This window comes from Eucyclogobius newberryi, unplaced genomic scaffold (genome assembly GCF_026437365.1).
Source record: "Eucyclogobius newberryi isolate DKJ021-1_F unplaced genomic scaffold, fEucNew1.0.hap1 SCAF_8, whole genome shotgun sequence".
In the NCBI taxonomy this organism is placed as follows: Eukaryota; Metazoa; Chordata; class Actinopteri; order Gobiiformes; family Gobiidae; genus Eucyclogobius; species Eucyclogobius newberryi.
This window is the reverse complement of record NW_027316500.1, coordinates 31,195,680-31,219,399: the sequence shown is the minus strand read 5'-3', so window position 1 is coordinate 31,219,399 and position 23,720 is coordinate 31,195,680. Positions and strand designations below refer to the sequence as shown.

At 46.6% G+C, this 23,720-nt stretch overlaps 1 protein-coding gene across 1 annotated transcript in view; it reads right to left on the bottom strand.

Annotated features, from left to right (window-relative positions):
- Nucleotides 1-905: 905 nt before the first annotated feature.
- The window catches only part of b3gat2 (beta-1,3-glucuronyltransferase 2 (glucuronosyltransferase S)), a 91,218-nt gene continuing 68,403 nt past the window's right edge, over nt 906-23,720 (bottom strand). The window contains exons 3-4 of the mRNA XM_072436996.1: nt 21,377-21,525; nt 906-1,003 (exon numbers count right to left, since the gene is read on the bottom strand). Of these exons, the coding sequence (XP_072293097.1) occupies nt 917-1,003; nt 21,377-21,525 (236 nt within the window). The 3' untranslated portion in view covers nt 906-916. The remainder of the gene's footprint in view (nt 1,004-21,376; nt 21,526-23,720) is intronic.

The following is a 23,720-nucleotide window of genomic DNA, read 5'->3' as shown; positions in this document are numbered from 1 at the left end:
TTTACCTGAATTCACCTGGTCTTTACCTGAATTCACCTGGTCTTTACCTGAATTCACCTGGTCTTCACCTGAATTCACCTGGTCTTCACCTGAATTCACCTGGTCTTCCTCTGAATTCACCTGGTCTTCCTCTGAATTCACCTGGTCTTCCTCTGAATTCACCTGCTCTTCACCTGAATTCACCTGGTCTTCACCTGAATTCACCTGGTCTTCCTCTGAATTCACCTGGTCTTCCTCTGAATTCACCTGGTCTTCCTCTGAATTCACCTGCTCTTCACCTGAATTCACCTGCTCTTCACCTGAATTCACCTGGTCTTCACCTGAATTCACCTGGTCTTCCTCTGAATTCACCTGGTCTTCACCTGAATTCACCTGGTCTTCCTCTGAATTCACCTGGTCTTCCTCTGAATTCACCTGCTCTTCACCTGAATTCACCTGCTCTTCACCTGAATTCACCTGGTCTTCACCTGAATTCACCCTGTCTTTCAGTGTCGGAGCATTTCCCGAGCCACAAAACAGCGTCACAATCGAACGCTTCATTCGACGTTGATGCGTTTTGACAAAATCACGACTTAAATAAAATCATTCACGTGGCACTCTTGAGTTTTCACATGAAACGCGTTACATTTTTACACCGACAAAAGCGACGAGGAGCGTCCGTTCTGTCCGTTCTGTCCGTTCAGTCCGACGCTGTGCGGGTTTTTGTGCATCATGAAAGTGTCATCGGTCACTTGTGAAAGTTTAAAAAGGCGAACACATCCGTCTGCTCGTTTCTTTCTCTGTCCAGACTTTGATGACCGCCGTGTCCTCGCAATACTTCCTGTCTCACTTTGTACAACCATTGTTCAGGTCAGTTCCTTTTTTGTTTTTGATGTTGGATTTCGGCCACATTCCGTTCCGTTTGGCCGTTCCTTGCTCAGACCTCGATGACCACCGTGTCCTTGCGATGCTTGGGTTCGTTGGCGAGATGAGGCTTTTCCGTCCTCGTGTGCCACACCAGCACCTGAAGAAAGAAGCACGAGAGAGAAGAAGAACGAGGATGAGAAAACGAGTTCTGCTGAAGTAGGACTCTGTGTAAAGCGGCGACGCAGCAGTTTTCACGGGGAAAGAAGATAAACTGCATCAGACGGAGTTAAACCAAGAGCAAACATTACACAAAGTACAAGCTGCAGACGTATTTGGACTTCCAGATTTAAAGTAAGATTACAACAGGACTATTCGAGGTCTTAAGGAGGACAAATCCACACCTGAAACAGCACTAGCTTCACAAGGACCATCCCAAAAGAGGACAAAACGGTGGACGAAAGTGAGACGCCAGATCTGCGGAGAGGCGCACCCGCTCACAGGAAGAAGACGTGTTTTTTTCTTAGAGCAAATTAAAAATACAGTGGCTCCGGCAAAATGAGGATGACACAAACGGCGCTAACCACTCTGCCACAGGTGGCAGAGTGTGAGAGTGGATGTTTATGTGTCTCTATGGTAACCCTGCGACGAGGGTGAACCCCCCTTTAAACCCCCCACACTCCTCCAAACTCCCCTTTAAACCCCCCCACACTCCTCCAAACTCCCATTTAAACCCCCCCCACACTCCCCTTTAAACCCCCCCACACTCCTCCAAACTCCCATTTAAACCCCCCCACACTCCCCTTTAAACCCCCCACACTCCTCCAGATTCCCCTTTAAACCCCCCACACTCCCCTTTAAACCCCCCACACTCCTCCAAACTCCCCTTTGAACCCCCCACACTCCCCTTTGAACCCCCCACACTCCTCCAGATTCCCCTTTAAACCCCCCCACACTCCCCTTTAAACCCCCCCACCCTCCCCTTTAAACCCCCCCCACTCCTCCAGATTCCCTTTCAAACCCCGCCACACTCCTCCAGACTCCCCTTTAAACCCCCCACACTCCTCCACACTCCCCTTTAAACCCCCCACACTCCTCCAGACTCCCCTTTAAACCCCCCACACTCCCATTTAAACACCCCACACTCCCCTCTAAACCCCCCACACTCCTCCAGACTCCCCTTTAAACCCCCCACACTCTTCCACACTCCCCTTTAAACCCCCCCACACTCCTCCAAACTCCCCTTTAAACCCCCCCACACTCCCCTTTAAACCCCCCACACTCCTCCAGATTCCCCTTTAAACCCCCCACACTCCCCTTTAAACCCCCCACACTCCTCCAAACTCCCCTTTGAACCCCCCACACTCCCCTTTGAACCCCCCACACTCCTCCAGATTCCCCTTTAAACCCCCCCACACTCCCCTTTAAACCCCCCCACCCTCCCCTTTAAACCCCCCCCCACTCCTCCAGATTCCCTTTCAAACCCCGCCACACTCCTCCAGACTCCCCTTTAAACCCCCCCACACTCCTTCAGACTCCCCTTTAAACCCCCCACACTCCTCCACACTCCCCTTTAAACCCCCCACACTCCTCCAGACTCCCCTTTAAACCCCCCACACTCCCATTTAAACACCCCACACTCCCCTCTAAACCCCCCACACTCCTCCAGACTCCCCTTTAAACCCCCCACACTCTTCCACACTCCCCTTTAAACCCCCCCACACTCTTCCAAACTCCCATTTAAACCCCCCACACTCCCCTTTAAACCCCCCCACACTCCCCTTTAAACCCCCCACACTCCTCCAGATTCCCCTTTAAACCCCCCACACTCCCCTTTAAACCCCCCACACTCCTCCAAACTCCCCTTTAAACCCCCCACACTCCTCCAAACTCCCCTTTGAACCCCCCACACTCCCCTTTAAACCCCCCACACTCCTCCAAACTCCCCTTTGAACCCCCCACACTCCTCCAAACTCCCCTTTGAACCCCCCACACTCCTCCAGATTCCCCTTTAAACCCCCCCACACTCCCCTTTAAATCCCCCCACCCTCCCCTTTAAACCCCCCACACTCCTCCAGATTCCCCTTTAAACCCCCCACACTCCCCTTTAAACCCCCCACACTCCTCCAAACTCCCCTTTGAACCCCCCACACTCCCCTTTAAACCCCCCACACTCCTCCACACTCCCCTTTAAACCCCCCCACACTCCCCTTTAAACCCCCCACACTCCTCCAGATTCCCCTTTAAACCCCCCACACTCCCCTTTAACCCCCCCACACTCCTCCACACTCCCCTTTAAACCCCCCACACTCCTCCAGACTCCCCTTTAAACCCCCCACACTCCCATTTAAACACCCCACACTCCCCTCTAAACCCCCCACACTCCTCCAGACTCCCCTTTAAACCCCCCACACTCTTCCACACTCCCCTTTAAACCCCCCCACACTCTTCCAAACTCCCATTTAAACCCCCCACACTCCCCTTTAAACCCCCCCACACTCCCCTTTAAACCCCCCACACTCCTCCAGATTCCCCTTTAAACCCCCCACACTCCCCTTTAAACCCCCCACACTCCTCCAAACTCCCCTTTAAACCCCCCACACTCCTCCAAACTCCCCTTTGAACCCCCCACACTCCCCTTTAAACCCCCCACACTCCTCCAAACTCCCCTTTGAACCCCCCACACTCCTCCAGATTCCCCTTTAAACCCCCCCACACTCCCCTTTAAACCCCCCCACCCTCCCCTTTAAACCCCCCACACTCCTCCAGATTCCCCTTTAAACCCCCCACACTCCCCTTTAAACCCCCCACACTCCTCCAAACTCCCCTTTGAACCCGCCACACTCCCCTTTAAACCCCCCACACTCCTCCACACTCCCCTTTAAACCCCCCCACACTCCCCTTTAAACCCCCCACACTCCTCCAGATTCCCCTTTAAACCCCCCACACTCCCCTTTAAACCCCCCACACTCATCCAAACTCCCCTTTGAACCCCCCACACTCCTCCAGATTCCCCTTTAAACCCCCCCACACTCCCCTTTAAACCCCCCCACCCTCCCCTTTAAACCCCCCACACTCCTCCAGACTCCCCTTTAAACCCCCCCACACTCCTTCAGACTCCCCTTTAAACCCCCCACACTCCTCCACACTCCCCTTTAAACCCCCCACACTCCTCCAGACTCCCCTTTAAACCCCCCACACTCCCATTTAAACACCCCACACTCCCCTCTAAACCCCCCACACTCCTCCAGACTCCCCTTTAAACCCCCCACACTCCTCCACACTCCCCTTTAAACCCCCCCACACTCCTCCAAACTCCCATTTAAACCCCCCACACTCCCCTTTAAACCCCCCCACACTCCCCTTTAAACCCCCCACACTCCTCCAGATTCCCCTTTAAACCCCCCACACTCCCCTTTAAACCCCCCACACTCCTCCAAACTCCCCTTTGAACCCCCCACACTCCTCCAGATTCCCCTTTAAACCCCCCCACACTCCCCTTTAAACCCTCCCACCCTCCCCTTTAAACCCCCCCACTCCTCCAGATTCCCCTTCAAACCCCCCCACACTCCTCCAGACTCCCTTTTAAACCCCCCCACACTCCTTCAGACTCCCCTTTAAACCCCCCACACTCCTCCACACTCCCCTTTAAACCCCCCCACTCCTCCAGACTCCCCTTTAAACCCCCCACACTCCCATTTAAACACCCCACACTCCCCTCTAAACCCCCCACACTCCTCCAGACTCCCCTTTAAACCCCCCACACTCCTCCACACTCGCCTTTAAACCCCCCCACACTCCTTCAGACTCCCCTTTAAACCCCCCACACTCCTCCACACTCCCCTTTAAACCCCCCACACTCCTCCAGACTCCCCTTTAAACCCCCCATACTCCCATTTAAACACCCCACACTCCCCTCTAAACCACCCACACTCCTTCAGACTCCCCTTTAAACCCCCCATACTCCCATTTAAACACCCCACACTCCCCTCTAAACCCCCCACACTCCTTCAGACTCCCCTTTAAACCCCCCACACTCCCCTTTAAAGCCCCACACTCCTTCAGACTCCCCTTTAAACCCCCCACACTCCCCTTTAAAGCCCCACACTCCCCTTTAAACCCCCACACTCCTCCAGACTTCTTCTACAGCCGCGGCGCTCCTCGTGTTTATTTTTAGCCGTCGTTAATGAGGTCGTAAATCAGTGAGATACGTTTTCTTCTCTGGAGCCGTCTGGAGGCGCGGCCGTGATTTATGGACCTCCTCCCGGGGCCCGCGCCGCACTTTTGGGGCGTTTTCAGGTGGAACTGTCACTGGCTCCAAACTGGAGCACTAATTGGGCGTTTTGCATTTCTTAACGAGGCTAATGTGGCGGCGGCGTGGAGCGGACGCGTTTTTAGCACCGGCATTAATCAGACGCGTGGACGGGTTCTGTGGTCAGGGGGAGTGGCTCTGTGGTCAGGTGGAGTGGCTCTGTGGTCAGGGGGAGTAGCTCTGTGGTCAGGGGGAGTGGGCTCTGTGGTCAGGGGGAGTAGCTCTGTGGTCAGGGGGAGTGGCTCTGTGGTCAGGGGGAGTAGCTCTGTGGTCAGGGGGAGTGGGCTCTGTGGTCAGGGGGAGTGGCTCTGTGGTCAGGGGGAGTGGGCTCTGTGGTCAGGGGGAGTAGCTCTGTGGTCAGGGGGAGTAGCTCTGTGGTCAGGGGGAGTGAGCTCTGTGGTCAGGGGGAGTAGCTCTGTGGTCAGGGGGAGTGGGCTCTGTGGTCAGGGGGAGTAGCTCTGTGGTCAGGGGGAGTGGGCTCTGTGGTCAGGGGGAGTGGCTCTGTGGTCAGGGGGAGTGGACTCTGTGGTCAGGGGGAGTAGCTCTGTGGTCAGGGGGAGTGGGCTCTGTGGTCAGGGGGAGTAGCTCTGTGGTCAGGGGGAGTAGCTCTGTGGTCAGGGGGAGTGGCTCTTTGGTCAGGGGGAGTAGCTCTGTGGTCAGGGGGAGTGGGCTCTGTGGTCAGGAGGAGTGGCTCTGCGGTCAGGGGGAGTGGCTCTGTGGTCAGGGAGAGTGGCTCTGTGGTCAGGGGGAGTAGCTCTGTGGTCAGGGGGAGTGGCTCTTTGGTCAGGGGGAGTAGCTCTGTGGTCAGGGGGAGTGGCTCTACGGTCAGGGGGAGTGGCTCTGTGGTCAGGGGGAGTGGCTGACAGGGGGGGTGGCTCTGTGGTCAGGGAGAGTGGCTCTGTGGTCAGGGGGAGTGGGCTCTGTGGTCAGGGAGAGTGGCTCTGTGGTCAGGGGGAGTGGCTCTGTGGTCAGGGGGAGTAGCTCTGTGGTCAGGGGGAGTGGGCTCTGTGGTCAGGGGGAGTGGCTCTGTGGTCAGGGGGAGTGGGCTCTGTGGTCAGGGGGAGTAGCTCTGTGGTCAGGGGGAGTAGCTCTGTGGTCAGGGGGAGTGAGCTCTGTGGTCAGGGGGAGTAGCTCTGTGGTCAGGGGGAGTGGGCTCTGTGGTCAGGGGGAGTAGCTCTGTGGTCAGGGGGAGTGGGCTCTGTGGTCAGGGGGAGTGGCTCTGTGGTCAGGGGGAGTGGACTCTGTGGTCAGGGGGAGTAGCTCTGTGGTCAGGGGGAGTGGGCTCTGTGGTCAGGGGGAGTGGGCTCTGTGGTCAGGGGGAGTAGCTCTGTGGTCAGGGGGAGTAGCTCTGTGGTCAGGGGGAGTGGCTCTTTGGTCAGGGGGAGTAGCTCTGTGGTCAGGGGGAGTGGGCTCTGTGGTCAGGAGGAGTGGCTCTGCGGTCAGGGGGAGTGGCTCTGTGGTCAGGGAGAGTGGCTCTGTGGTCAGGGGGAGTAGCTCTGTGGTCAGGGGGAGTGGCTCTTTGGTCAGGGGGAGTAGCTCTGTGGTCAGGGGGAGTGGCTCTACGGTCAGGGGGAGTGGCTCTGTGGTCAGGGGGAGTGGCTGACAGGGGGGGTGGCTCTTTGGTCAGGGAGAGTGGCTCTGTGGTCAGGGGGAGTGGGCTCTGTGGTCAGGGAGAGTGGCTCTGTGGTCAGGGGGAGTGGCTCTTTGGTCAGGGGGAGTAGCTCTGTGGTCAGGGGGAGTGGGCTCTGTGGTCAGGGAGAGTGGCTCTGTGGTCAGGGAGAGTGGCTCTGTGGTCAGGGAGAGTGGCTCTGTGGTCAGGGGGAGTGAGCTCTGCGGTCAGGGGGAGTGGCTCTTTGGTCAGGGGGAGTAGCTCTGTGGTCAGGGGGAGTGGGCTCTGTGGTCAGGGAGAGTGGCTCTGTGGTCAGGGGGAGTGGCTCTGTGGTCAGGGAGAGTGGCTCTGTGGTCAGGGGGAGTGGGCTCTGTGGTCAGGGGGAGTGGCTCTGTGGTCAGGGGGAGTGGCTCTGCGGTCAGGGGGAGTGGCTCTGCGGTCAGGGGGAGTGGCTCTGTGGTCAGGGGGCGTCTCATGTTTAGAGAGTCAAAAAAGTAGTTTCTTTGTGTAAATTCTGCATAAACTCAACGAGTGTCTCTGGTGTGATGTCACTTCCTGTCTACAGTTTTTCGACTTTTCTCCACAAATACCTGCTCGACTGGTGTAAAACTATAATACATATAATATATATAAATAAATATGTACAACAGGTATAAATACAACAAATAAAGTCAAAATTAGACAATCATAAAAACCCTTCATACACTTTAAGTCTTGATTTGAACGTCACATGATTAGATTATCTCCATGTCAACTCTTATTATGTCATTTAATCATTGTATAAAGTGTCATGACGTCTCGTTAATAAAACTTAGGAACTTTCCACATTTATTTTATTATCTAAAGACATCTTCACATGAAACTGTTTTAGTCTCTTTTTGTTTATGAACCAAAACCAAAAAATGGAAAATCAAATTCTTTTTACTGATTTTTTTCGTTCAGTTTAGTTTTAATTGAAAATCATTTGAACCAATGACACATAAACGTAACAGCTGCTCTCTGTTTTAAACCCGGCTCCGGTCCCTCTCCTCTGTCAATGTAAAGACTCCCCTCTCCCCGAGGCGCTTCCCCCAGGCCTGAGCACAGCAGCTTTGGTCATTAATACTGAAAGTGTGGAAACAAACTGCTGTGAGGAGGACGCTGGGACGCACCGCCGTCTGCAGCCGCACCGCCAGCATCGCTCTGCTTCTGCTCAGGCGTTATACATGAGGCGTCGCCGTGGTTACGCTGCAGGACTTTGGCTCCACCCATAAACATGCACATACTTTCTAAAGCTCTGTTTCCATCAAAAGGATCCGACTGTACATTTCCTCGTCCTTTTATTATGACACCAGCGTCTAAACTACGCCGCAAACTTAAGTCCATTTTCATGCCTTAGAGCGCCCCCTACAGGTCAGACGACTCATTGAACTAAAACGCAGTTAAGATGAATATATTTGTGATGTCATAAAGCGCCCTTGAACATCGGAAAGGAATGAAGGTGACATCATAAAGTACACGATCATACAAAGGCAGGAGCGCTCCACTAACTACAAGTGCATGGAAGCAAAGGAGTTACGGGGCCTTTTGTACATTTAGGTTTATAATGTCACTTCCTGTACATTTAAGATAAGATAAGATAAGATATTCCTTTATTGTCCCACATGGGGAAATTTAATTGGTGCAACGCAGGTAGATACAGAGATAGATACAGAAGAACAGATCACTTATAGGAAGTCTGAAAAACACTTTCAGTAGAAGATCTCCTATAAATAAATAAAAACTCCCATAGACAAATAAATAAATACATAAATACCATTGCATGTGATCACGACAGTAATTGCACATGAATATGTGTCACGACGGCACATAGATTGCACATGAATTTCACAGTAATTGCACATATGACAGAATTGCACATCAGTATTAGGTTAGGTCAGTATTGTGAGTGTTCAGTACTAACAGTTTTTGTTATAAAGTCTGACAGCAGCAGGAAGGAAAGACCTACGGAACCTTTCCTTCACACATCGAGGGTGGATCAGTCTCTCACTGAAGCTGCTCTCCAGAGCGGAGAGAGTGTCCTGCAGGGGGTGACACTCATGGTCCAGCATAGATGTGAATCTAGCCAGGACCCTCCTGTCCCCCACCTCCTTCACCGAGTCCAGAGCACAGCCCAGGACGGAGCTGGACTTCTTGATGACTCTGTCCAGTCTCTTCCTCTCCCTCTCTGTGATGCTGCTGCTCCAGCAGGCCACACCTACAGGAGCTGATGCCACCACAGAGTCGTAGAAGGTCTTCAGGAGTGGCCCTGTCACTCCAAAAGACCTGAGTCTCCTCAGGAGGTAGAGCCGACTCTGGCTCTTCCTGTACAGTGCGTCTGTGTTATGAGTCCAGTCCAGTTTGTGGTTCAGATGAACACCCAGGTACTTGTATGAGTCACTCTCTCAATGTCCCGTCCCTGGATGTTCACTGGTGAGGGGGCAGTGGGGTGGCGTCTGCGGAAATCCACCACCATCTCCTTGGTCTTCCCCGCGTTGATGAGGAGGTGGTTCCGCTGACACCAGTCCACAAAGTCCTGCGCCAGTCCTCTGTACTCCGCGTTACATTATATAGGTTTATATAATGTCCCTTCCTGTTTGTAATTGATGACATCACACAAGGAAATTACCCAGCAAACACTGGGCCAAAACTCATCTAATGTCAATTTTTTTTTTTACTTGACTTTATTTTGTTGAATGAGTTGAATGAATGTTTAGAGGGTCAAAAAAGTTTCTTTAAACAAATTATGCATAAAACTTTGATTGGAATTACTATGACGTCACTTCCTGTCCCTGGTGTGATGTCACTTCCTGTCATATTCTACAGATTTTCTACAGATTTTTGAACGTTTTCTCCACAAATACCCGCTCGATTGGTGTAAAACTATATATGTACAACAGGTAAAAATACAGCAAATAAAGTCAAAATTAGAAAATCCTAAAATGTGCCAGGTCAGACTAGGATCAATGATGATCAATTGATGATAATAATAATAATAATAATAATGATAATAATAATAATAATAATAATAATAATAATAATAATAATAATAATAATAGTAATAATAATACAAAAATAATAATAGATAAATATAGCCGCAAGCGGCAATGATCGGCCCTCGCCACGCCGCCGCCACACCGCAAGAGGAGGGGGCGCTAACGCGCCCCAATTGTCCTTTTATTACGCCTACTGCTGAATCTGTGACGCTGTCACATCTTCTCCCCTTTGTTTTACCATCAAAAAGCTATTTTATTTTGAATTCTTGGCAAAATGTGCAGCTTTGCCGCACAGACACCGTGACTCTTTGAATGAAAATGTGGATAACTTTTGATGGTCCTGAAGATGAGTCTCACCAAATTTCAGGTTAATAGGGCTGACGCCCTGGGAGGAGTTTGTGAAAGTCTAAAGTGTAAACATGTTCTGGCGATTTCCCCATTGGAATAACATGAAAGGTTTCGGTCATCGTTACGGCAACGCCATAACAATTATGACATGGGTCTCATTGACTTTTTTGATGGGGATGCTAAAATTGAGTTGTGTGTCAAATTTCATATAATTTCGCAAAACTAAACATTTAACCTCCATATAAAATCTGTAGGGGGCGCTGTGGCGCCAAATGAATTTATTTCACTTCAAGTAGGTTTAGGGCAAAGAGTTTAACAACTGATTCTAATTTGATGCAATTCGGACTTTATCCGCGCAAACGGCAGAAATTTTAAATATGGGAGATTTCTGAAATTCTAGCTACAGTTTGCGGCTTCGCCGCACAGAGACCGTGAGAGGTATCAATGTAATTTGGATAACTTTTGATGTCCCACTCCTCAGTAGCATTTTCACCAAATTTCAGCTTTTTAGGGCTAACGCCCTGGGAGGAGTTCGTAAAAGTACGACGTCTGGAAAAACTCCGAAGTCATGTTTAGCCATTTTTGAAGCAATATGGCCGACATTTGGTTGGGCGGACGGCGTTGCCGTAATAATATTTTTTACTTCTCTTGTCACCATCTACCTCTGCGCCAAATTTCATGATTCTACGATCTGATTTTTTTTGGGTCATTTCCCATCTCTCAATGCATTTTTGGTACATTTGGGGGCGCTGACGCGCCAATTTTTTTATTTTAGAAAAGGGAAATAGCCAGAATGTAGAGAGGCACGATTTTTAGAGGTGTGAACATTTTTGTGACTTTTCGTCAATGTTCACTGGGTGAAAAATAGGGGGGTTGGTCCCGAGAAGAAGAAGAAGAAGAAGAAGAATATTCCGATGCGAAAACAATGTTTCCCATTTTTCAAATATCATAAACTATACATTTTCGGAAAGCGCTCGCGCTTTCCTACCTCATGGTGTGGGTCCCTGGTCACTGACGGGTACTTTCGTTAATTTTGAGTGGGCTCCGCCCACTTTGTGTTTTTGGCCCTCTATACAGTAATAATGTTCAATTTTTGCATTACATGCTTATATGCACGGAACATGCAAGAGATGGGGAACGTATTCGTGAGCTACTTAGCGCAAATGAGTGCTTTATATGGGGATGACGACCGCTTCGCGGTCGTCATCTCAATGTAAAGTGCTCGTTTAGTGCGCACTTTTGCACGGGCTTCGCCCGTTTACAACGGTAATGTTCCATTTCCCTACTACTAATTAGTATGCACGGGGCGTGCATGAGTGAAGGAGTGCGTTAGTGAGTGTTTGGAATTGGGCGAGCGCTTCGCGCTCGATTTCGTGCGCACTACGTGCGCACTTTCGCAGCCGTGCTTCGCACGGCCTTACAAGATTAATAGGCCTCTCGCCAGCTTGTGGCGCTCGGGCCTAATAATAATACAATAATAATAATAATACAAAATAATAATAATAATAGATAATAATACAATAATAGATAATAATACAAAAATAATGATAATAATAATAACAATAATAGTAATATAGTCATAATAATACTAGACACTGTAGATGAAAGTCAAACTCTGACGGAAGCGTGCAATCAGCTAGTCCTCTCTCAACTCAGACGAAACAGTTTCTTTTGCTTCGTCCATTCATTCTGTAGAAGTCTGTCACATTTGTTCCCGTCTTTACTCCTCGTATCGCCGTGGAGACGAGCACCGGGCCAAGCGTTTTCATCAGCAATTAAAAATCCCGTAAACAACAAGCGCTAGATCGATGCGCTTGACGCCGTAGCACTCAAACTAATGAAGATTCGAACACGACCGCACGACTATTATGATACACATAATAGTTCTCGTACTTCAGATTCCTCACGTTCTCAAATATTTATTTACTTGGAGATGAAATACTGCGGTGAGTAAAAGCCGAGCCCTCGAGTGCGTCGGAGCTCACACTGTCACACACTCAATTACTGCCGCTTATTGCACTCATTACATATTCATTAATGTTGTTCTCACCTCAAAATCTCATTACATTTCCAAACAACCTTGATGCGTATTAATTATTAAATCTGCTTTTTATGCGCTCGTTTCGCCTCGGCATGAACCTGACTTTAAATACTTTGCAATTCACTTCTTCAACGTTTCAATTGAACTGATTTTACTTCTTATTTTAAAAGAGAGAGTTTTTTTTGCATTTTTTTATTAGACTTTTGCAACATATATACGGCTGTTAAAGGTGCAGCGTGTAACCTTTATTGTCGACATGTTTTTGCCTGGAATGATCTGCTGTATGGCTTTAAACGCACCTTTCATTTACCGTATTTACCGGACTATAAGTCGCACTGGAGTATAAGTCACACCAGCCAAAAAAGCATTATAGAGAACAAAAAAACATATAAGTCGCACTGGAGTATGAAATGCGGTTGCAAGTGTGAAAATACCAAATAATATCACATATAAGTCGCTCCGGAGTATAAGTATATAAGTATAAGTCGCACCCCGGCCAAAACTGTGAACAAAGGTGCGACTTGTATACATATAAATACGGTATTCAAATTCTGTTGCGGTTTATTATTTATTGGTTTATTCAACCAGGGAACAAAACCCAGAGTAAAACCGACTTTCCATCGTCGTCTAAACGCTCCGCACTAATCAAATCAAATCAAATCAATTTATTTTTGTAAGGCCCAAAATCACAACAACAGTTGCCTCTGAGGGCCACAGGGAGAAATGAATCAACAATGTCTGTGGTGGCGATGAAGTCAGACAATGTCTGTGGTGGCGAGGGACGATGTCCCAGGGTCCTCTGTCCTTAGACTCTGCTTCTCGGCCAGGAAAAACTACAAAAAAAAACCTCTTTGGGAAAAAAGCGTAGAAACCTGGAGGAGTTCCAGTGAAGGAGAGATCCGACTCTCACAGACGGACAGACGGACACGAGGAGACTGGAGCTGGACCCACTCTTCAGGCAGAAGATTTATGAACTCATCCGAGCTTCATCAGGACACGGTCTGAAGAGGCTCGTAGACGTGCTCTGAAGTGTCGCGCTGCGTGACGCTCTGAGAGGGTGGCTTGTGCTGCCAATGTGTAAAAGACACAGATTATTCATGGTCTCGGGACTGTTTCTGGAGCCTCCGCATCAAGACCTGGTTCAGACATGTTTTCATTACTTTAAGTCTTTACGTTGTGCTTTCTACTCCTTATGAAACTATAATATTTTAAATCTGTTGTGTTGTTGTGTCTGGATCACAGTCTTTAGTTGGACAGGAATTGTAGTGTTTAAAATGTGGCGTTTTGTAGTTTGAGGGTTAAAACTCTTTAGAATCAAATTAGTATTTTATATTTTCAAGTTCTTTTACTTACAATATGCAATTTCAACCACATGTTCCATTACTACAAGCAAATGCAGGTGTAAAATACTTCACCTAAATGAACACGACAGCTTTGATTTGCTCTTCCACATGACACAATATTCACTTGTCACTTGGATGGACTCGTCGCTCGTCGTTTCAGATTTATCGCGGGCTCCTCAATGAAATATCGTTGCCAGACTTATATCTCGTGTGCGTAATGAAGCTGTGGAATCAAACAAGTGGCTCTTTCTGAACGTTCTGCTCATTCACTTCTCCACCGACGAATTTGATTTGTGGAGTGACATTTTACACCACGATGCATTTCCCCTCAAAGCGCGCGAGCGTCCAGAATACTAACGCCGTCCGGTCACTTTAACTGTAATGTCGCGCATCAGACGGGAGTTTGTGTAAAAAAAAAGATTAAATTTAGCAAAAATTATTGTGATTTGAGTGTATTTTGTGCAGTAGTGTTTTATTTTTCTGATTTCAAGTTAGAAAATGTTCGTCTTTTTCATATTTTTGCGCGTTCAATTGGCAAACCCACTTTACCACGGTCAAAAAATATTCAAAACAGGAAAAGTATAATAGAAAAATGTAATTATAATATGAAAACTACAATAAAAAAAAAATCAATCACAAAAAAAGAAAAATACTTATTTCTCCAACTTTTGATTTTTACTCAGAACTATTTCATGTGCCTGTTTTTTTGGCTTGTAATAAAGAGAAATCTGTTTATTCCCAGCACAGAGATATTGCAAAAGCATCGATTCAGGTGAAAACACAGCGCTTTGTCCGTTTTATTCACAGAGAGTGCGCCGTTAGCATGCTAATGTTAGCTTCACCCGGTATGACTCGCTCAGAGACTCGTCAAACGTGTTTAAACCCGTCGCGGTGAATATTTCAGATGCTCAGAATGCATCAGTGATTTTCATGTGGAGCTGTGAGTTTCAAACCAATAAGTTTTGTTTATCATGTTTCAAAGCAGTCAAAATCAGGCACAGCGCCTTTAACTGTGAAGGAATTGCAAATGGATTATTATCAAAATCTGAGTGAGTTTATGGAAACTGGAATCCAAGTGTTACATTACCGCCAGACTTTATTCTTCAGACTATATTCCTTAGACTTTATTCCTTATTATTTAGACTTCGTTCTTTAATCTTTTTATTGTATTTCAATGTACCATTTAAGAAGAACAAGTCTGGCAGTAATGCAACATTTGGATGCCAACCGCCATAAAACAACCACAACAACAACAACAACAACAACAGAAGAAGATTATGTCACAAAGCCATAGCGGCGGTGATGTCACAGTGCCAGAATAAAGAATAGTACTTGGATGCCAACCGCCATAAAACAACAACAACAACAACAACAACAAGAATAGTAGTTGTTGTTGTTGTTTTATGGCGGTTGGCATCCAATTGTTGCATTACCGCCAGACATTATTCCTCAGACTTTTCGTAGTCCTCAGACTCTGTCGTAGTCCGTAAAAGTACTCCTTCCATTGCTTTGGTGTTACAAAGCCCATGAGGTCATGATATGTCGATACCAGCCGCCATAAAACACCATAGAAGAAGTAGTCTAAAGATCAAAGTCTATGTTTAGCAAAAGGGCTGTTGAGGAGCAGGAAATCAAAGACTCTCAAAGTGAAGTGTCAAGTGAAGAGGTCAAAGTAGATACAGTGAGAGAAGCCAGCGCTGCTCCCAAGTATGGAGGTTCCTAGCGTGAAGGATCCAAGAGTGGAGGTTCCAAGAGTGAAGGTTCCAAGAGTGGAGGTTCCAAGAGTGAAGGTTCCAAGAGTGAAGGTTCCAAGAGTGAAGGTTCCAAGAGTGGAGGTTCCAAGAGTGAAGGTTCCAAGAGTGGAGGTTCCATCTGTGGAGATTCCAGAAGTACTGAGGACACCTTGGTTGTGGATAGAAATGATTTTGCACTCTTGGTGGAAGTTATAAACTGAGCTGCTCAAACTTCATCATACGCCCCATATTGAAATGTTATCAAATGTTGAAGGGTTTTCTGGTCCGGACCGCCCGTGTAAGTCACCGTCATATTCGATAAGGACGGATTGGTAAGCACTCTGTTGATCTGTATTAGAATTGTACTGGAAGGGATTAAACATTTGATTCATTCTAACTATTCTGATTCTAGCCCTTTCTTTCATAAACGAGCACGCCTACAATGAGCAGAAATAGAAAACTTGCTAAAGGTGCAAAATTGGAGTCAGAGTGAAGGAAGTCTACTTTGGAGAATCAAAGTAATCAGAGTAAATAAATGGAGGAAGGGGCGTCGCTGGTCTCCTGTCCACAGTAGATGCGCAATGACGACAACGGAAGTAACTCCAGAAATCACAGTTACAGTGGGTGGAAGCGCTGGGAAGGAGGAAGAAGAGGAAGAGGGGCAAGAGGAAGTGGAGAAGAAAAAACACCAAAGAAGAAGAGGAAGAAGATGGGGAGGAGGAAGAAGAGGATCTCATGTGCTTTGAACTCGTGGGCTTGGAACTGAAGAATGTCTAAAGAATAAAGTTTGAAGAATAAAGTCTAAAGAATAAAGTCTAAAGAATAAAGTCTGGCGGTAATGTAGCACTTGGATACCAGCCGCCATAAAACGCCATAGAAGAAGAAGATTAAGACGTACAGCTACAGAAGACGTACAACTACAGTAGGTGGCGATTTTAAAAGTAATACAAGAACAACAACAACTTTGATGGACACGAGACGTCAGTTAGAAAACTCAGAGGCAGAGATGTTCACTTAGCAGTTTGTGCAGTGGGAGAACATGAACCCACACACTCCTCAGGACACAGAGGGGAGCCAGACCGCCGGAGAATATCGACACAAACAGAACGAGGAGGAGCTGAAAGAGCAGTTGCTGATGCAGAAGGACGCGAGCAAGGCCTCTGATCTGCTAAAAATATTCAGTAAAATTATAACTCTGTCCCAAGACCAGTTTGAAGATTGGAAGAAAATTATCCAGAAGCAGCATGATGAGGAGATCAGTCTTCTGCTAGAGGAGAAGACTGGGGCCTTTGAGGAACTGAAGAACAAAGTCAAGGAAGCCGTGGAGGAGGAAAACGATGAACTGAATAATATCATATCCAAACTCAATGGAGAAGTACAAATAACAAAAAAGCAACTCCAGGATCTCTTGGATACAAACACACAGATGGAAGCTAAGATTGAAGCTCTCAAACAGAACCTGAAAGAGGAGCAAATGGAGAAGATGTTTCTGAAGAGTCAGGCGCTCAATCTACAAAGTTCTCTTAACCAGCAGGAACAGGCCTCCAATGCAGCTCAGAACTGTGAAGAAAAAGCAGAGAGACAGAAGCTCGAATCTGTCCTGGACCAAGAGAAGTGTTCCACCAGAGAGGTTCAGAGCCAACTGGAGCTGCAGAAAAGAGGGAATCAGAAGCTGGAGAAGAAAGAACCCTTTCAGACATCTGCCCTGACCGAGGCTGAGAGCAAACTCCAAACCCTGCAGGACGAGAAGGTCAGGCTGGAGTCTGTAGTGAAAACCCTCCGCTGCAGAGTGACACAGCAGAAGGAGATGATACAGGAGCAGCAGGCCAGCACAGAAACCCTGAACCAGGACCTTCAATCAGAGAGGGTTGTGTTTAAATGCATCGTCAAAAAATGCCACGCTGCTCATTTCTCGGCTCTGGCACAAGTAAACAAGCTAACAAAGCAAGTGGAGGACAGCAGACAGGAGAATGAGAGGCTCAAAAACAACCTTAAAGAACAGCTGAGGACTATAGAACAGAAGATAGAGCTAGCTGAAACTCTGACCACATCAGAGGAGACTAACTCTGGCCTGAAGCAAGAGCTCCAAGAAACTCTGGCCATAAACGAGGAGCTGAGAGAGCAGTTGAAGATGCAAAAGGAAGAGAAACAGGCCTACCAAAAAGATATGCTCAAAGTAATCTGGGGGTTAAAAAATCGTCCCAAAGGAGAGTTTAAAAAGTGGAAAGAAAATACCCAGAGACAGCACGAAGAGGAGATCTGTCTTCTGCTAGAGGAGAAGGCCTCTGCCTTTAGAGCACTGAAGAAGGAAGCCAGTAAAGCCGCAAGGAAGGAAGTACGTGAACTGAATGGAACCATATCCCAACTCAAGGCAGAAGAACAAGTAACAAAAGGGCAATTCAAGGGTCTCCTGGATACAATCACACGGACAACTCATCAGATGGTAACGCTTAGACAGAACCTGAAAGAGGAGCAAACGGAGAAGGAGGTTCTGAAAAAGACCAACTCTGCCCTGAAGCACCAGAACAAGGAGCTCCAGGAAACTCTGTCCAGAAACCAGGAGCCATCGCAGGAGAGGGTCAAGCCCAAGTGGAAGAGGTGGGTCTTCACACGCTCGTGGACTCCTGCAGCCAGAGAAGGTGGACCTCAGGACTAACTGACCATTACACAGACTCCTGCAGCCAGAGAAGGTGGACCTCAGGACTAACTCACCATTATGCAGACTCCTGCAGCCAGAGAAGGTGGACTTCAGGACTGACTGACCATTACACAGACTCCTGCAGCCAGAGAAGGTGGACTTCAGGACTGACTGACCATTACACAGACTCCTGCAGCCAGAGAAGGTGGACTTCAGGACTGACTGACCATTACACAGACTCCTGCAGCCAGAGAAGGTGGACTTCAGGACTGACTGACCATTACACAGACTCCTGCAGCCAGAGATGGTGGACCTCAGGACTAACTGACCATTACGCAGACTCCTGCAGCCAGAGAAGGTGGACCTCAGGCCTAACTGACCATTACGCAGACTCCTGCAGCCAGAGAAGGTGGACCTCAGGACTGTCTGACCATTACGCAGACTCCTGCAGCCAGAGAAGGTGGACCTCAGGACTGTCTGACCATTACGCAGACTCCTGCAGCCAGAGAAGGTGGACCTCAGGACTGTCTGACCATTACGCAGACTCCTGCAGCCAGAGAAGGTGGACCTCAGGACTGACTGACCATTGCACAGTTGAGTGAAAAGGCCAGAACAGAAGTCATGCGCTCATTTCATCAACACACAAACGCGTCAAGAAAAGAAAGATGATGAGTTCAGCAACGGGACAAATGCGGGCGAAGACGAGGACTTTTAAACTCGTTCTTAGATTGTAGATTTGAGATGTGTTTTGAGCTTTCGCAGGTGCAATTTTCATAACTCACGATGGACACTTCGATCGCTTTTGCAGCTCACGAGTAAAAAATTGCGAATGTCGAGATGTAATCGCAGCCTCCACAGGAATATGAGAAACAACATCCGCTCGCTCTGATGGAACCACACTGTCAATACTGGAAAATGCAGCTTCCTGAAAGTGTTGATTTTCTAATATATTCACAAGCATATTAGTTTAACCTTGTATCCACGGCAACGCGAGGGATTTCTGAGGACACAAAGGCGCCGTTTAGCAGTTTACAGGCGTGAGCTCTGAACGATGATGGAGAGTTGCACTTCACTCAACCGTCGCTCAACGTCCTTCAACACAACGTTGGCCAAGTTACAGGTCAGATCCGCGGAGAGACGAGCCCGCTCACAGTGAGAATGGAGGTTTTTGAAGTGTTTTTTTGAGTACTGCGGAATATTACGTGATCAAGAGGGACCACGGACTCGATCATGTGACATCAGCCATATTTCCCATGATGCTAACTTAAGTGTTGAGCCCAAAAACGTTGCAAAACGAAGCTAGCAAAGCACGTTAGTGTAACATGACGTAAAGACGCGTTAAAATAACTGACATAAATGCAGAAAAGGTTGAAGATAAACAAAAAAAATGACTAACTTAAACTATGTCTCATAAAACCACAAACTTGGAATTAATTTCAACCTTTTGACTTGTTCATTGTTCATTGTTTTATGTTGCACCGAATCAGTTCCTTTGTTTGTGAATTCTGTTTATTAGCAATAAACTCTTTTGGATTCTGATTCTTACTGTTTTATTGCGCTATTTATTTCTGTACAGGCACTTAGACAGTCATCATCATTTATAATACTGTACAGATGTATAGAGGAATTCATTAAAAATATCAAGCTGCTTTTCAATAATTAAATTTAATACTATCCCTTATAAGCAATTAATTAGTCCTTGTTTGTGCATTATACATATTTTTCTGAATAATGTTGCAAAGGGTTCGGACTCTAAGGCAAACGGAAAACGTCACCGGAAAAGTTACAGATCCACAAACTCACGGTCCATCTCTGGGTAGTCGATTCTGAAGGTAACGAGTCTTTTAGGGTCTTTTCTCACTTGTAGATTTCCAAAATTCACCCGTGGGCCAGTGCCTTGTTTTAATCCAATAAAGTGCTTTATTTGTTTGTGAAAAGCGTTTGGAATTGAATTGCTTTCTGATTGAGTTCTCGTTCTGATTTCCCCGAACAATCATTTCTCTCTCGACGTTGGATTTGTGAATTTAAAGAGACCCGTTTTCTGCAGTCGCCGCCCGAACAACTCCCTGACATTTTGTGGACTTCAGAGCGAGACGCGTTTATCCAGCAAACCCAATGACACGGAGGCTAATCCATTTTATCCACGATCCTTAGAGGCATCAGTGTCAGCAGGATGAGTGGCTTCATAAAAACACAGCGCCAACAGGCTAACGGGCTAACGCTGTGTGCAAAGGAGGTCATCCATCTCACCTGTCTCACGCACGAGTGGCAGTGGACCATAGTTTAAAGCAGAGCCGCTCAACGTCAGGCCCGCGGGCCAAATCAGGTCCTTTAAAGGGCCTAGGACAGGTTTTTACCATTTTCTAATTTTGACTTCATGTGGTTGTGTTTATACCTGTTGTACATATAAATGAATGGTAGAAAACGTTGAACATGACAGGAAGTGACATCACACCAGGGACACTCATTCCTTTTTTGACTCTAAAAACATGAATTCAACAAAATAAAGTCGCTCTCATATTTTTATTTGTCAAATTAAAAAAAAATTGTGACATTGATGAGTTTTAGCCCAGTGTTTGCTGGGTAATTTCCTACTGTGAAATTATAAACCTAAAACATTTGCTTTTCTGTGATAACATTTTTAGAATTGTTTTGCAAAATTCTAAATATGTTTACTGCGTTTTAGTTAAATGAGTGGTTCGACCTGCAGGGGGCGCTTTAAGTGATTTAATGCGGCCCACAACCCATTGTCCAAATATATATAATAAAAAATCACTTGTTCACACCTGTTTTAGTCAAATTCTGCTTTAGACCTGTTTTGATTCTGGTTCACACCTGGTTTAGGCCTGGTTTGGACCTGGTTTAGACCTGGTTCACACCTGGCTTAGACCTGGTTTAATTCTGGTTCAGTCCTGGAAGGACAATTTTTGAAATGTCATGTTTCTAAAACATTCTGCGTGTTATTTCACACAGAACTCTAATCTCTCAGCAGTTATTTTACTGTAGTGACTCTATTGAAACGGTGTTGGGGATATTTTGTGTGACCCAGAATGCTCTCTGACCCAGGGACCTTGGCCCAACACAGAATGCACCGTTCTGCCATAACTTAGTCTCTTAACAGCTGAATTAGTCGTGTTTCAAACTTTGTGGATAGAATTAAGTTATAAATTTTACTTGAATGCACTCTAAACTTCTGTCAGCAGTGAATCTGAGAGAATAAATGTGTTTTAATGTAAAAAAAATAACATCTTGATCACTGTTTATCATGTTTTTATCACAAACCGCTGTGTTTTCTACCTTCCTCGCTCATTCAGGGCAGTTTGAAGCCTACATTAGACCAAAAGTACTGGAGTTGTACTTTAGCAGCAGCAGCAGCAGCAAGATCATGACAGAAGTGATAAGAATGTCTCAGATTTGAGTAAAAGTACAGTAGTCATGCAGAGGATAAAGTAGCCAGAGCAGTAGAAGAAGCTGCAGTAGTAAAAGAAGACTGACCCTGGTGCAGTTGCTGGCTTTGGGCTCCAGCTCGGACACTTTGGTGATCTGCCGGAGGAAGTCGGACTCCTGCATCCCGGGCTGAGAACCTCTGCGCTTGAACTGGGCTCGAGGGTTGGACAAGATGACCTGCAGGTTCACGGCGAAGCCTGGAGAGAAGCACCAGAGCGTTTAGAGAGGGTCAGGACAGAAGGTGTCACAGTGAACTCAAGGAACCCCATCAGAACCTTCAAGTCGACTTAGGGCTTGTGTGAAGAAAGATGAGAAAACCTGGATGACACTTCGTTATCTGCTTCTGAACCCTGAAAAAGCCCAGGTCATTGTACTTGGCCCTAAACGTCAGTGAACTCTTCTTCTTCTTCTTCTTCTTCTTCTTCTTCTTCTTCTTCTTCTTCTTCTTCTTCTTCTTCTTCTTCTTCTTCTTCTTCTTCTTCTTCTTCTTCTTCTTCTTCTTCTTCTTCTTCTTCTTCTTCTTCTTCTTCTTCTTCTTCTTCTTCTTCTTCTTCATTTATGGTGTTTTGGTATAAGATAAGATAAGATAATCCTTTATTGTCCACACATGGGGAAATTTCATTGATACAACGCAGTAGATACAGAGGAAAAGGACAGATCACAGAATATAGGAAGTTTAAAAAACACTCTCAATAGAAGAACTCTTATAAACAAAAACTCCTATAGACAAAACCCCCCATTTTCCAACAAGGGATGGAGGGGAAAAATTAGGATGTCCGCCGGGATAACGTGACGATCTCCGGGTAAGACGATGGTTTTCCGCAGTTTCATGAGTTCCTCCTTTGTATAAACGCACCGGCGCCGATCCATACGGCGGCTGTGGCCGAGGACCGCGGTGGGGCCGGGGGGGCTAGCTCAGAGCTAGCGCACATCACGACGACACAACGAAAAACACTCAATAATCCAGCCGAACAAAGTCGAAACAAGTTGAATTAAGCGATTCCAGCGCGTGTCCCGATCGTACAACTAAAGTAGAAAAAAATATTTACAAAATACAAAAGATAAAGCACATAAGTGTGAAAAAAGTGTGAAAAAAGAGCGGAGCGTTGCACCGGCCTGCCAGCTGGACCGGCGCCTTTGTGACGTCCATAAAGTGTTAGATTATCGCCACTAACTCTAGTTGTGCGTCTTTAAAGTACGTGTTTTACGATAGACAAAAAGGAAAGAAAAAGAGAGGGAAAAAATTGGGTTAAATATTTAATCCAACTTTATTTGTACAGCACATTTGACCAACACAAAGTCTCTAAAGCGCTGCACAGAGAACAAAACAAACACATGCAAAATATGCTAAAAAATACAAATGAATAAATAAATATGTAAGACAACATCTGCGTAACAGACGATGTTCTGTCCCGTTTATTCAGATGATTTTGTCTAATATTTTGGGCCAATGTTTCCAAGTACAAGACGAACAAAAGGAGGGACCAAGAACAACCCTGTCTCACCCTCATTCCAAAGTCAGTGACTGTCAAGTGACTCAATATTTGTTATTATTAAATCATCTATTTTAAATTTGTTCAGCACCTTCAATAAATAAGACCAGCTAACAGTGTTAAAAGCTTTTTCAGCATCTAAACGTATTATTACAGCTTTGTTTTGTTGTTTTTGTATCAGTTTTACTTTAAGAAACATTTGAGTCTTATTTGACCGACTTATATCACCGCACATATATAATACACACATAAATAAAGCCTGTAAATCAACCTATTTACAACTGCGTAATAAAGCAACAATCAGAAATCATTTGCCTAAAAAGTGATGCTAAAATCATATCCATTGTAACATCTACATCACACTGTATCTCCTGTCCTAAACTCGTGTCCTAAACTTGTGTCCTAAACTCGTGTCCTAAACTCGTGTCCTAAACTCGTGTCCTAAACTCGTGTCCTAAACGCGTGTCCTAAACTCGTGTCCTAAACTCGTGTCCTAAACTTGTGTCCTAAACTCGTGTCCTAAACTCGTGTCCTAAACTCGTGTCCTAAACTCGTGTCCTAAACGCGTGTCCTAAACTCGTGTCCAAAACTCGTGTCCTAAACTCGTGTCCTAAACTCGTGTCCTAAACTCGTGTCCTAAACGCGTGTCCTAAACTCGTGTCCTAAACGCGTGTCCTAAACTCGTGTCCTAAACTCGTGTCCTAAACTCGTGTCCTAAACCTAAACGCGTGTCCTAAACTCGTGTCCTAAACGCGTGTCCTAAACTCGTGTCCTAAACGCGTGTCCTAAACTCGTGTCCTAAACTCGTGTCCTAAACTCGTGTCCTAAACGCGTGTCCTAAACGCGTGTCCTAAACGCCTGTCCTAAACTCTTGTCCTAAACTCGTGCCCTAAACGCGT